General features: G+C 37.9%; 1 protein-coding gene across 4 annotated transcripts in view; it reads left to right on the top strand.

Moving 5' to 3' along the window:
* The window catches only part of PWWP3B (PWWP domain containing 3B), a 28,794-nt gene extending 16,559 nt beyond the window's left edge, over positions 1 to 12,235 (top strand). For 3 of the 4 annotated variants that reach the window (XM_007992462.3, XM_007992461.3, XM_073013492.1), the window contains 2 exons: positions 7,274 to 7,459; positions 8,510 to 12,235. In XM_007992462.3, coding sequence (XP_007990653.1) covers positions 8,723 to 10,804 — 2,082 coding nt within the window. In that variant the 5' untranslated portion in view covers positions 7,274 to 7,459; positions 8,510 to 8,722 and the 3' untranslated portion in view covers positions 10,805 to 12,235. Of the gene's footprint in view, positions 1 to 4,181; positions 5,069 to 7,273; positions 7,460 to 8,509 lie in introns of those variants that run through there. The other variant, XM_007992463.3, reaches the window with a different exon arrangement.
* Positions 12,236 to 14,781: the final 2,546 nt, after the last annotated feature.

Here is a 14,781-nt window from a genome sequence, read left to right as displayed (position 1 = left end):
ATGTTAATCATAGGTTTTTTATTTTATTTATTTATTTTTTTGTAGATGCCTTTAATCAGGTTGAGGAAGATCCATTAAACTCTTACTATGCTAAATGTCTTTTATCATTATTTGTAGAATGTTGTTCATGCTTTTTCTGTAAAAATTGAGATTTTTTTTCTCCATTTTAATCTGTTGATATGGTGAATAATATTGATTGATTGATTTGCAAATGTTGAACCATCCATACATTCCCAGGATAAACTCCATTTGGTCATAATGTATTATTCTTTTTCTTTATCATCAGCTTTGATTAATAGCATTTCGTTAAGGACTTCTGTGTCTATGTTTATGAGAGATATTGATCTGAAGTTTTCTTTATTTGTTAGTGGGTATCAGCTTAATGCTGGTATTATAAAATATGTTGGAGAGTTTTTCCTCCTTTCCTCACTCAATTGTCATCTGGCTTGCATAACTTATATTATTTGTGCTTCAGTTGGAGCCTGGAGTGCTACAGGATTTTTTTCAATGATTCTCTACTCTAAATTTTCAGTAGTCTCTTCATACTTGTGCCACCAGCGGAGGGTCTCTCTTCTTACTCTTGTTCACATGACAGCAGCTCACTGCTGTTATTATCAGGTGCTAGGCTCATGGTGAGGTAGGAACTACTGTCTGTTGTCCTGTCTAGCCACAGTCTTAGCGGGGCTCTATGAACATGGACCTTTAGGGTAAGCCTTTCTCAGCATTCTTTCCTCTCCCCATGGCAGCTAACCTCTGATTTGTATATGTGGTTGGTCTTTGGTCAGATATATCTTCTTGCCTCTTTCTCAGCAATAGGTGAACACTGCTTTTCATTCATGTAAGAACTGGGTTACAGAGGGTTTCCTCCAGGGCAGGGGTTTTTCCCTTCTACTTCTCCCGGAGCAGCAATGGATCTCTGCCTTTGTCCTGGAAATTAGGGGATTTCCTATCTCTCCCTCCCAGGCAAGTAAGTTTTGCTTCTACCCCTCCACCAGAAGCAAGAGATTTTTGCCTGGGTTCAGGAGAGGGTTTGCTGCTTCTCCTCTAGTGTCTTAAGGCTTTGCTTCTCATGACAGAAGAGTTTTGTGGGGTTGTATGTCTGTCCCCCAGCAACAGCTGATTACCTTCTGCATACCAGAACCAGTGACGTGGACTCTTTTAGGTCTCCTCCTTTGTCCCGAGTAATTTTTCTGAGCTTCTGGTTAAAGACTGTGAAAAAGAACTTGGTAATAAGTGTGTAAGTGTCTGGGGTTCCAGATATTCCAAACTGACAAAGCTAACCCATGCTTTACTTTTAAAAGTTCATTAAAATTTCGGCTTGTATGACAGTCACTTCTGTCTCCATGCTTGGACAAAGGTTCATATGTTTTGTCTTTCTTTAAAGGGGCTGGTCACCCTTTGGAATTCACTTTAACTCAGTTCCCTGATAGGCTCAAGGAAAGTTATGATTTTGTAGGTTGTCTAGAGATTTATCATTATTAAGTTATGAATGACTTTCTCTTACAGCTTTTTATATCCTAAGTGGAAGTGCAATTGGTGCTTTTGAAAAAATATGTGTATGGGTGTTATTTGGGGATTTTTTGTTATTAAGTATGCTTTAGGAAGAAGCAGATGCTTTCTAAGGCATACTTGCAAAGACTTGCTTTTTATATAATGGTTATTACTACAATTTTTCGTTTAAATTTTTATTTGAATTGCTATACATTAAAATTATACTTTAAAGTATGATACACTATACTTGACCATTTTTTGTATACAGTTCTCTGGATTTTAACATTTATAAAGATTCATATAACCACCACCACAGTCAAAGAAGTTTCATCACCCTCACAACTTCCTTGGCCTGTCCTTTTATAGCCACGCCCTTCCCCACCTGTAACACCTGGCAACACTGATCTTTTCACCACAGCTATACTTTTGTCTTTTTGAAAATGTCATATAAATGAAATAATAAGGTATTATAAACACACCCTAGGTGACCCACCCCTTATATATTCCCCACGGTAAGAAAACACTTTTGGCTTTTATCATTGTTGTCATTATTAATAATAATGCTAATGTTGTTATACAGAGTGAGTTGGTTATGGCTCTCTCTTCCAGGAAATAACCATCTAATTATTAAATAAGATCATATGTCGAGTGCTTGAGAACATTGCCTGGCATATAGAAAACTTGTATAGGTATTAGATATCATTATATCTGTAATGATATCTATCTTTATCATAAAAATATTAATAGTACAATATTAGCATTTGCTATTATTGGTTATCATTTTTCTCCACCTCCTTCTACAAATTGGTGAAATAGAAAATATTATTCATGGAATTAATCTTTTCCTTTGCATTTCATTTTGAAAATGGTGCCATAGTATAGCATTTCCTGAATTATGTGCAATCTAGAAAATATCCAAAATAAAGCAAAAAAAAATTTTAACATAATTATCATACTCTGTATGCATTTGTTTTTTTAAACATGTGAAATGAAGACAGAATGAAAAATATTACATTATAAAATATATAGTAAAATAAATCTCATCATTTAAATAAAGCCATATATATATTGACCTGATAATCCTCTTTAGATTATATATTAATACCTCAAAAGCATTGAAAGGATTAATTGTATAATAAGAATTATATTATTTTCTTTGTTTGTTTGGGTTTTTTTTTGTTTGTTTTTTTTTTTTTTTTTGAGACAGAGTCTCGCTCTGTCGCCCATGCTGGAGTGCAGTGGCCTGATCTCGGCTCACTGCAAGCTCCACCTCCCGGGTTCACGCCATTCTCCTGCCTTAGCCTCCCGAGTAGCTGGGACTACAGGCGCCCGCCACCATGCTCGACTAATTTTTTTTTTTGTATTTTTAGTAGAGATGGGGTTTCACCGTCTTAGCCAGAATGGTCTCGTTCTCCTGACCTCGTGATCCACCCGTCTCAGCCTCCCAAAGTGCTGGTATTACAGGCATGAGCCACCGTGCCCAGCCTTTTCATTGTAATTTTTGTAAGATCAACTATTTTGTTCTCGTACTAGAAAAAAAGACTGGAAAACAGAGACACTTTGGTAAGATAGAAGTTTAACGTTCCACTAACTTAAAGAGATTGGAATGAGGTGATCCCATTATTGAGTGGTTTAGAGTCACACGTCCCTAGTGAGTTGCATCCTTTTCTGAAGTCACTTTGTGGTCCAGAAAGGCTGCCTGAACTCTCTCTATCATGATCAAATTCTGGGAAGCAAGAGAAAGGGGGAAAGTGGAAAAAAAAATGCCCAAACTGGCTATTTATCCCCCTTTAGAGATGCCTTCTCTAGAATCTTTACAGCAAATTTCTGCTTGCATTCTTTGGCAAGAAATTCCATCACATGACCATGGCTTGCAGTGAGGGAGTCTGGAAAAGACAATATTTTAGGAGATTAAACTGCCACCTTCAATACAACTGGTGTTCTGCTAATGAGGAAGAATGCAAAGAGTGGATCCTGGGTGAGCAACTAGAAGCTTCTGTCTCATTCATTACAAATATGATATATGATTGAAAAAAAAAAAAAAAAGCATTAAACCAGTAACAGAAGTCTATAAAAGATTGGAAGGGAAAATTTCCTGTGGCAGAGAGAACACTACATGTTTGTCAACCTCTGTCTCATTTTTCTCCTGGAGTCACCGGGAGATTACATTCCCCAGCATCTATGCCTGTTAGGGCTCCATGCCTAAATTCTGGTTAGTGGACTGTTAACTAGCAGTGATGTTTGCCAGACCTGACCACTAAAACCTTCCATATGGCTCTCCATCTTCGCTCTTGTTTAGGCTGTTAGCTAGATGTGAAGAATGCAATGAAGGTCTTTAGGACCCAAGTAGATGGTAGAGCCACAGGATGGAAGAAGACTGGGTCTCTTAATGACTGCTTAGAACAGAGAAACTTGCCCCTATTTGGCCCCGTGATGCCTTACATTGAACCTTAACATCAGCAAAATAAACTTTTGGGGGATTGAACCTCTGAGATTTAAGGGTTGTTTGTAGCACAAAGCATTGTATACTCTTAACTATTAGAGTCCCCAGTAATACACCAGCCTAGAGATGGCTTTCATTGATTTACTGATATTTTTATTTTAATATTAATGCTTATATAAAGGTAAATGTTAAAATTGTAATTATATATATATGAGTAATACTACATATTATATGATACAGAGGCCAAATAAAATGCTTTATTCCCCAAATTATCACTAGTGATAATTAAAATTGACTTTCTGAGTTAAATCAGAAATCTATACTTAAATTTAACATAGAATTTTGATGAACAGAATGTGCAAAATATATTTCAGACCTGTAAATAATAAAGTAAATCTAAAAAAATTAATTCCCCTCACATTGAATCACCCAAGTAAAAACAACAAAACTTAAGAAACAGAATTGTCGATTATTGATGAGGACATATGAAATGAGTGCTTTCCTGGTAAGCCAATGATTTTAACATCTAGCAAGAAATAATCACATATGTGAAGAGATCTCTGAAACTTTCCTGAAGAGTTTAAGAGAAGAACTGAATAAAAGTAGAGACATACCATGTCCTGGAAACAGAAAGATAAAAAAAAGAATTATAAAGAGATAAAGTCTCCCTCAAATAATGTACAGTTTTTGTGTAATCCAAATCAATATCGTTAGCAGTCTATTTTAATGGAACTTGACCGGCTGGATTTAAAATTCACCTATGGGGTTAAGATGCCAGAGATGGCAAGAAAAAAATATGTAAGGAATATTAGTACCTGGGTTTTGATTATATGATAAAGTGATTTGCTGCCTCTTTTCTTCAAGAAATCACACACCCTAAGGGTTTGAATAGAAATTAAGCACACTTGTTGACCTTTCACTCAAAAGTTTTTTAAAAAGGAACATATCTGCAGTTCAACACTTCAGCGGTTTCTCTTGGCAATTCCCCCTCCCCTGATTCAGGGAGGGGCTTTCTGTTCTTCATAGAGCCAGGGGGCGGACCCTTCTCTGAGCCTCTAGGAAAGGAGCTGTGCCTGGCCAGTCTTGGGGGAGGAGCTGCATTTCACCAGGCTGCAGCTGACAAGAAGCTTCAAGGTAATGGCTGTCTTAAAGCTATTTATTTTCTAGTGACTTCTCAGGATCTTAGAGTAAAGATGAGAAAAATAGGAGTGGCAGTCTTGCAGTGGTGGGAAAGGTGTGTGGTTTTGAGAATTGCTGGCATTTTGAAGGAGTTAATCCTCTGGAATTTTTGTATCTTCCAGTGATTTACAAGTCCACAGTGGGAGAAGGGGTGATCAGATTACAGCCTCTAAATTAAGGCTTCAGTGCAGCATGACTTTTCCTGCTAATTTATTGAGTTGGCATTCCCTGTTTATATTGTTAGACACTCCGTTATTGTTTGATTGTTTAGGCATTTATTAATTTGCACAGAAAAATAACTTAGAAGTATTTGACAACATGGGGGGAAATACACCTATAAGTTGATTGATACATAAAAAGACTGTATGTGTCACATGTTCATGAGCATGGAAAAGGGATCAAATATGTAGTTGAGTGAAGATACTTTCACATAATATATGCATGTATATATGTGATTTTTAAAATCTGGAAGAAAATAATCTCTCATGTTAACAGCATTTCTGTGTGACCAGGTCACCATTGCAATATTATTTTTTAACCTATTTCAGCATCTTTAGAGTAGATTACTCAGTGATTATTTTTATAATCATGAAAGAAAAACGAAGCTGAAACAGCATACCCATTTTGTTTCAAGTACATAAACACACATAGACACACAAAGACATGCTCCCATATCCCCCCATCTTCTGCCAATAGTGGAAATTTTCCTGGACCTGATCAAGTGGGTAGTGTAGTTGCCATGTCAACTACAGTCCTGCATGTGTCCTCCCTGCAGTTTATTCTTTCAGATCACAGATACCAGCGTGGTCAGGAAGAGCCATTTTTCTGTATCATCTAAGTTTAAGAGTGAGAAACAGAGGATTTGGTTTATTTCTATACACAGTTTTCAAAATATATGGCATGGTACATCTATACAATGAAATACTATGCATTTGGCAAATGTCTGAGAAACAGTATAAGGTAAAAAAATTAATAGCACATACTATATGTTCTCACTTAAGAAAAAATATGTATGTTAGTATACCTATGTATGTTACTACAACCAAATCAGGAAAAACATATCTATGAAAGTTTTAACAGGATTACTTGTATAGTTGTAGAGACAGGGATGGCTTTACCATTTTCTGCTCTTTAAAATTATTTATATATATTTATTTGGGGTTTGTTACATCTTCAGAGAAATATTGAGATAAAATGCTACAGGCTTGGGGGAAAACCTCATTTAAAGTAATTTATATCAAATTATGTGGAAAATCTTGAGGTGAAAGATGTTCAAGCTATGCTCTTGAGTGGGATCTGAGGCTGGTTTCAAATTTTCAAATGAGATACATTTATCTTTATATGTAAAAATGTTCTAGAAATACATATAGAAAATATTCCTAGCAGTTATTTGTCTAGGGTTGTACTTTATTTTGCATATATCTTTCTGCATCTTCTCAATTTTTAATAAGCTTCTGGATGTTTTCATAATCGGAAACACTGTAGTTGAAGACATTATGATCTGGTTAGAATCCCACACAACAAAACCTTAAATTTAACATAGAAAATTCTAGAAGCCTGAGAAGACTCCTGGCTAACTGGATTTAGTCCTTATGGAATAAGGATGGAAACTACATCTGATAGTGAGTGAAGTTCCCTTCAACTCATGAGTAATTCTGGTTGTCATCATAAGAGGGCACATGACAGATTTTCTAAATTTTCTCCAGCCAACCATTGTTATGAAGTAGACAGACAAAGCAATGAATCTATTTTGTATTAGTAAACTATGAGACAGCATGTAATTGCAATTCCACTGAAAAAAAACTGTATGTGTAAAGAAGAAAACTTCCACATGATAACTGATGTGAGTATTCAAACAAAATCTACATGCTGACTCATAGTATACACAAGACAATTGTTACTTCTTTTTTGTCTATCTCCACTCCACCATACTTTTCTTCAGAGATGATTTCAACATAAACTAAATAGCATAAATTTATCCCAGAGAGCATTTCAAATTATAAAAATCAGAAGGAAAATAAACATGGCATCTACATCACAGATGAAATTTTGCCTCATTCCTATGTTTTAGAATTACATACCTGTTAGAGTTTAGGTAGGGAAAATTCTTGACACCTTTCCCATTTCATTGGTTTTATTCCCTGCCTTCCTTTTGAACAGCATAGGTTAATATCAGAGATGCACATGACCTGGGCAATCTGCATGTGATTCCAGCCAAGCCCGGGGAAGACAGTACAGCCACAGAAGTGCTGAGTCTGGTGAAGGCCCTTCTGGACAAGCAGTTGGAGTGAGAATCAAGACAACTGGACCACAGGACCAGACCCACCAGGATCCACGTGACAGTGGGTAAGACTCTTCCAATGTCACAAAACATTTCACGGTAGAAACATGTTGAGAACTTGGAGAATAATGTATTTGCCTCCTGCTCTACAGCCATCCTAGCATTTTAAATTAAAAGTCATATTTCCTGTTAGAATCATGTTAGGTTGATAATTTGGGGTATAATTCATTTTGCTCCCTGTTCTGCAGCCATGACACTTTATAATTAAAAGTCGTAACTTCTAGTTTGGAGAAGAATCTCACTTTTTAAACCTTTATGAAGAAATCACCCAAGAGGCTATTCAGGTGTCTTCCTGAGGTTCAGGCCAATGGCCTGACTCTCCAATCCTTTGTAATGATCCTATCCAACAAGTTTTCATAGCAGTAATTCTGATTCTCTGCCTTCTAAAATTATGCTTTTAGAAGAGTCATTGAATTTTTGTCTGGGTCCAGGAGATACAGACCCTGTTGTCTTTGTCTGCCTGCTCTGGGTGAACAGTGGAGCACTTGCAGCTTAAAAAACATAAAGCTGTGTTTTCAACTAGAACACTGCTCCTCAAAGAGTTATTTTTAAACATGTAGCATTAGAAGCACTTAAGAACTTTTTAGAAATACAAACTTTTGAGCACAAGCCAAACCTTCTGAATAAAACTCTCACGATGGGGCCTAGAAATATAAGTCCTCCAGATGATTCTGACACATGTTAAGTTTGGAGACCCACTGCTATAGGTATGACATTAGGGACACAAAAGTACCAAAATATGTACTTACATAAATAGAGTTCCTGACATCCCATCACAAGCTCTCCCACCTCTCCTTCCATGTACATACATTCCCTTCTTAGTAAGCATGTTCAATAATGAGGGCAAATTCTTGAATTTGAGGTATTATAAAACAAGTTTTCTGGTTTTTGCCCACCCCCGCCCCCGCAATCTTATATCATACTGCCTCCTCTGTCTCATGCCCCACTGAGCATTGTTCTTTTATCTACTCTCCACTTGTAATTACTCACCTCCTGTTTTGGCAAAATAATTGTATTTGCTAATACTTTTCTTCTTTTCCTTTTCCCTATTTCAGTATCTTCCGGTATTGTCCCATTCAAACAACGTTTTCAAGCTTCCTTGGAAAATTGAGGTGGAGAACAGGCCACACAAACTGTAAACCCTTTGTAGTCATAAGACGAAAGAGGCTTTGTTAAGAGTGTTGTTTTGGGTAGAACTTGCATTAGCAGTTACAAAGACAGCCACCTCAACTTTGGTAATAACCCTTGGCACACAAATATAAAACATAATGGAGTCTGAGTATGTCCTATGCCACTGGAAAGACCAGTTATGGCCAGCAAAAGTTTTGTCCAGATCTGAAACTTCATCAAACAGTAAGAGGAAAATGGGATTTTCTCTAGAAGTTCAAATACTCTCACTAGATGAAAAAATTAAAATGGACAGCACAGAAACAGAAATCCTAAATAAATCTCAAATTGAAGCCATTGCTGCCTCATTAGGACTACAGTCAGAGGACAGTGCTCTGCCTACAGAGGAAACTGCCTATGGAAGATCACTAAAAGTGGCACTGGATATTCTGAATGAGAGAACAAATTTGAGTCAAGCAAGCACTTCAGATGAAGAGGAGATCACTATGCTGTCTCAAAATGTACCACAAAAACAGTCTGATTCGCCCCCTCATAAAAAATACCGGAAGGATGAAGCCGACTTACCAGAGTGTCTTCAGGAAAGTGAAAACTCAGCATGCTTATTAGCATCTTCAGAGAGTGATGATTCCTTGTATGATGATAAATCACAAGTGCACACAATGGCCGATACTATTCCAAGTGAAGTGGAAACAAAGTCATTACAAAACTCTAGCTGGTGCGAGACTTTCCATTCACTTTCAGAAGATAATGATGAAAAAGAGAACAAGAATAAGATTGATATCTCAGCAGTTATGTCTGTGCATTCTGCAGTAAAAGAGGAAAGTGCATATGTTAAAGATGAAAAGTTTGCTCCACCCTTGTCATCAGATATCCTCACTATGCCCAAAACTTTGAAAGAAGAGAGCCAGGATACATACCCAGAGACCCTGGCTGTTCCCTCTGAATGCTCTGCTTTCTCAGAGAATATTGAAGATCCTGGAGAGGGTCCCTCAAATCCATGCTTAGATACCAGTCAGAATCAACCTGCTGTGGAATCAGAGATGGGGGCTGCAGCATGCCCTGGGAGTTGTTCAAGGGAATGCCAGGTTTCATTTAGTGCCTCTAACCCTGTCTGGGATTATTCACGTCTTATGAATAGTGAAAGAAATTTTCGGAGACTGGATTTTGAAGAACTTGAGGAAGACGGTCAAGCCTCTGACAAGTCATTGCTTCCAAGTCGCATTAATCTTTCTCTATTAGATGATGATGAGGAAGACGAAGAACTTCCACGCTTCATTTTACATTATGAGACACGTCCATTTGAAACAGGAATGATAGTCTGGTTTAAATATCAGAAATATCCATTTTGGCCAGCAGTGATAAAAAGTATCAGACGAAAAGAGAGGAAAGCAAGTGTGCTTTTTATTGAGGCAAACATGAATTCTGAAAAGAAGGGCGTTAGAGTAAATTTTAGAAGATTAAAGAAATTTGATTGTAAAGAGAAACAAATGCTAGTGGAGAAAGCCAGGGAGGATTATAGTGAGAGTATTGACTGGTGCATCTCACTAATTTGTGACTACAGAGTTAGAATAGGTTGTGGTTCTTTCACAGGCTCTTTGCTTGAATATTATGCTGCTGATATTAGTTACCCAGTTAGGAAAGAAATAAAACAGGATACTTTCAGGAACAAATTTCCAAAGCTGCATAATGAAGATGCCAGGGAACCGATGGCTGTGACTTCCCAGACCAAGAAAATGTCCTTCCAAAAAATTCTCCCTGACCGGATGAAGGCTGCTCGGGACCGAGCCAACAAGAACCTGGTGGACTTCATTGTGAATGCGAAGGGAGCAGAGAACCATCTTCTGGCCATTGTAAATGGCACTAAAGGATCCAGATGGCTGAAATCATTTTTGAATGCAAATAGGTTCACACCCTGTATTGAAACATACTTTGAGGATGAAGATCAGTTGGATGAAGTGGTGAAATATTTACAAGAAGTCTACAATCAAATAGAACAAATAATGCCAACTTGGATAAAAGATGACAAAATTAAATTTATCCTAGAAGTTCTTCTGCCGGAAGCAATTATTTGTTCAATTTCTGCTGTTGATGGGTTAGATTACGAGGCAGCTGAAGCAAAGTATCTAAAAGGACCATGTCTAGGCTACAGGGAAAGAGAATTATTTGATGCAAAAATAATATATGAAAAGAGACGAAAACCACCAACAAATGAAGCTCACTAAATGTGCTGAAAGTTGAAACCATGACAGGGAGCTCTCATAGATACTAGTTAAAAAAAATCTCTGAACAATTCTCTCTCATACATATTTTCTGCAAATGGGAGAATGGATAATGTGTTCACTTCTTTTTTGAGATATCTATGATCTGTGGTTATAATTACATCTTTATTTCCTTTTCTTGCGCTTCTTCAAAGTTAATTTTGTCAACATATTTCAGCAGTTCTACTTTCCCATACATTTTTAGAAAGCATAATTCCTAAATGATTTAGAAGGGAAAGTACCATTTTGTTTTATGACACTTTTGAATCTATGCTGTATTGTTAAATATATTGTGCACAATGATTTTAATGTTAAAATTGCACTGGTGTTAGATATTAACCAAGATGATTGGAAAAAAGTCTAAAAGATACATCATTTCTATATTCCTTGCTTAATTTTTATAAAATATTGGGTTTTCCCTCACATAGTTGAATTATTTTTCTTGCCATGCCTATTTATTTTTGCAAAAAAATTATCTGATGTATAGAACCAAAGATAGATTTGCTTTGCTATATATTATAACTACACTTGCTTTTGCAATAAAACAACTTGTAATTCAAAAATGAAGATTATCTGCATGTAGTATTTATGTGTGTGAATAACATCTTGGCATGCAGAAAATAATTTTGGCTGCTTTTAACAGAATTGTTCATTCTACACTTCCCTGAAATTCAATTTTTGGGAGTGTCTGTCCTTCAATGGCTGAATAGTTCCTTAAATCAGTCAAGCTCCTGGCTATCTTCATAACTAACAGTGAGTGGGTCTTCTTAATATAGCTGTCTGACCACATGTGGAAGGCAGCTAGACTTATTGTATTTACAGCCTGGCCACTCTAGACATATGAATCCAGGCTGACTGCTTAAGTGCCCATCTCGTTTGATATAAACTGTAGAAAAGGCAAGCACTTTGTTCTGAGTCTTTTATCTCCAAATACATAGTTGTCTCAAACCAAGCAAGCTTTATCAAAATGGCTTATTTGTAGAATAGTTTCAATGATATAAATGCCAACTGGCAAGTCATTCCAAACTGCTTGAAGGAGTAGATGGACCAGAATCTGAGAATTTGGAAATAGGTCACAGAAAAAGCCTCCATTTGGCTAAATATGACAATTGTCTGAGTATGGTTAAATATACACAATTAAAAGTCTGAAGCCAACGACTTGTTTATTCTAACTTGAAATATATTTTTGTGAAAAAAAAATGTTAGAAAAGTTAGTTTATTTAAAAAACTTGCTGTGAAAGGAAATTCTAAGGGCTTAACATGAAGCTGTCTGCATTTTTACCTGTTAGACAATGGTCGCCCTTGGGCTCTTGTTATACATTCACATGGCTACGCGTTTATGTAAAGTTTGCAAAAATTTGGTGTTTTGATTTACAATAAAACTATTATATTATTCACCTTGGATTTTTACATCATCCTACTTGAAACTGTGTAGCTACATAAGTGGTGTTTCTCCAGATTTAACACACACACACACACACACACACACGCAAAATGTATATATATGATTTGTTTGGAATTTTTGGTTCTTGTAGTTGCCATCATCTTAACACTTGCTATAAGTTGTCGTTCTAAATAAGTATTCCCTTTCATGTTGATTTTGTATTACTTTAATAGAAAGCCTACTGAATTTTATAAGCTGCATGTCCCACAAAACCTCTCTGGACCCCGACTAAAAAAGACCAAGACTTCTTAGACATACAGCCTCTATCAATCCACATACCTTCCTCATTGCCCTAAGAAGTAATTTACAACAAACCATCATCACACTGTATGTGGATTTTATACCCTGGATAAAACACACTTATTTGCTCTATAATTGTATTAGTCCATTTTCACACTGCTGATAAAGATACACCAGAGACTGGGCATTTTACAAAAGAAAGAGGTTTAATGGACTTATAGTTGCACATGGCTGCGTGGGGGCCTCACAATCATGGCAGAAAGCAAGGAGGAGCAAATCACATCTTACATGGATGGCAGCAGGCAAAGAGAGAGAGAATTCATGCAGGGGAGTTCCTCTTTATAAAACAATCAGAATTCATGAGACTTATTCACTATCATAAGAACAGCATGGGAAAGACATCCCGCCATGATTCAATTATTTCCCATTGGGTCCCTCCCATAAAACATGGGAATTCAAGATGAGATTTGTGTTGGGACAAAGCCAATCCATATCATTCCACCCCTGGCCCATCCCAAATCTCATGTCCCCACATTGCAAAACCAATCATGCCTTCCCAATAGTCCTCCAAAGTCTTAACTCATTTCAGCATTAACTCAGAAGTCCACAGTCCAATGTCTCATCTGAGACAAAGCAAGTTCCTTCTGTGTATGAGCCTGTAAAATCAAAAGCAAGTTAGTTACTTCCTAGATACAATGTGGGTATAGGCATTGAGTAAATACAGCCATCCCAAATGGGAGAATTTGGCCAAAACAAAGGGGCTATGAGCCCCATGCAAGTCTGAAATCCAGCAGGGCAGTCAAATCCTATGTCTCCAAAGTGATCTCCTCTGACTCCATGCCTCATACCCAGGTCATGCTGATTGATGCAAGAAGTTTGTTCCCATGGTCTTGGGCAGCTTCACTCTTGCAGCTTTGCAGGGTATAACCTCCCTCCTGGCTGTTTTTATGGGCTGGCATTGAGTGTCTGTGGCTTTTCAGGGTGCCCAGTGCAAGCTGTTGGTGGATCTACCATTCTGGGGTCTGGAGTATGGTGGTCCTCTTCTCACAGCTCTACTAGGTGGTGCCCCAGTAGGGACTCTGTGTTGGGGCTCCAACCCCACATTTCCCTTCTGCACTGTCCTAGCAGAAGTTCTCCATGAGAGCCCCACACCTGCAGCAAACTTCTGCCTGGGCATCCAGGCATTTCCATACATCCTCTGAAACCTAGGCAATGGGTCCCAAACCCCAATTCTTGACTTCTGTGCACTGGCAGGCCCAACACCACATGGAAGCTGCCAAGGCTTGAGGTTTGCACCCTCTGAAGCCATGGCCCGAGTGCTACATTGACCCCTTTCAGCAATAGCTAGAGTGGCTGGCACACAGGGCACCAGCACTGCACACTGCACAGGGATCCTGGGCTGCACACAGCATGGAGATCCTGGACCTGGCCCCTGAAACCACTTTTTTCCCCTAAGCCTTTGAGCCTGTGATGGGAGGGGCTGCTGTGAAGACCTCAGGACATGTCCTGGAGACATTGTCCCCATTGTCTTGGGGATTAACATTCTGCTTCTCGTTACTTATGCAAATTTCTGCAGCTGGCTTGGATTTCTCCTCAGAAAATGGAGGGTTTTTTTTCTATCACATTGTCTGGCTGCAAATTTTATGAACTTTTATGCTCTGCTTCCCTTATAAAACTGAATGCCTTCAGTAGCACCCAAGTCACCTCTTGAATGCTTTGCTGGTTAGAAATTTCTTCCACCAGATACCCTAAATCATCCCTCTCAAGTTCAAGGTTCCACAAATCTCTGGGCCTGGAGCAAATTGCCACCAGTCTCTTTGATAAAACATAACAAGAGTCACCTTTGCTCCATTTCCAAACAAGTTTCTTATCTCCATCTGAGACCACAGCCTGAATTTCATTGTTCATATCATTATCATCATTTTGGTCAAAACCACTCAACAAGTCTAGGGAGTTTCAAATTTTTCCACATTTTCCTGTCTTCTTATGAGCCCTCCAAACTGTTCCAACATCTGCGTGTTACCCAGTTCCAAAGTTGCCTCCACATTTTCAGGTATCTAAGCACACCCCACTCTACTGGTGCCAATTTACTGTATTAGTCTGTTTTCACAATGCCGATAAAGACATCCCAGAGACTGGGCAATTTACAAAAGAAAGAGATTTAATGGACTTCCCATTCCACATGGCTGTGGGGGACCTCACAATCATGGCAGAAGGCAAAGAGGAGCAAGTCACATCTTACATGGATGGCATCAGG

The sequence above is a fragment of the Chlorocebus sabaeus genome, chromosome X (genome assembly GCF_047675955.1).
Source record: "Chlorocebus sabaeus isolate Y175 chromosome X, mChlSab1.0.hap1, whole genome shotgun sequence".
Classification (NCBI taxonomy): domain Eukaryota; kingdom Metazoa; phylum Chordata; class Mammalia; order Primates; family Cercopithecidae; genus Chlorocebus; species Chlorocebus sabaeus.
The sequence above is the reverse complement of the archived record's forward strand: the minus strand, read 5'-3'. Positions and strand labels throughout refer to the sequence as shown.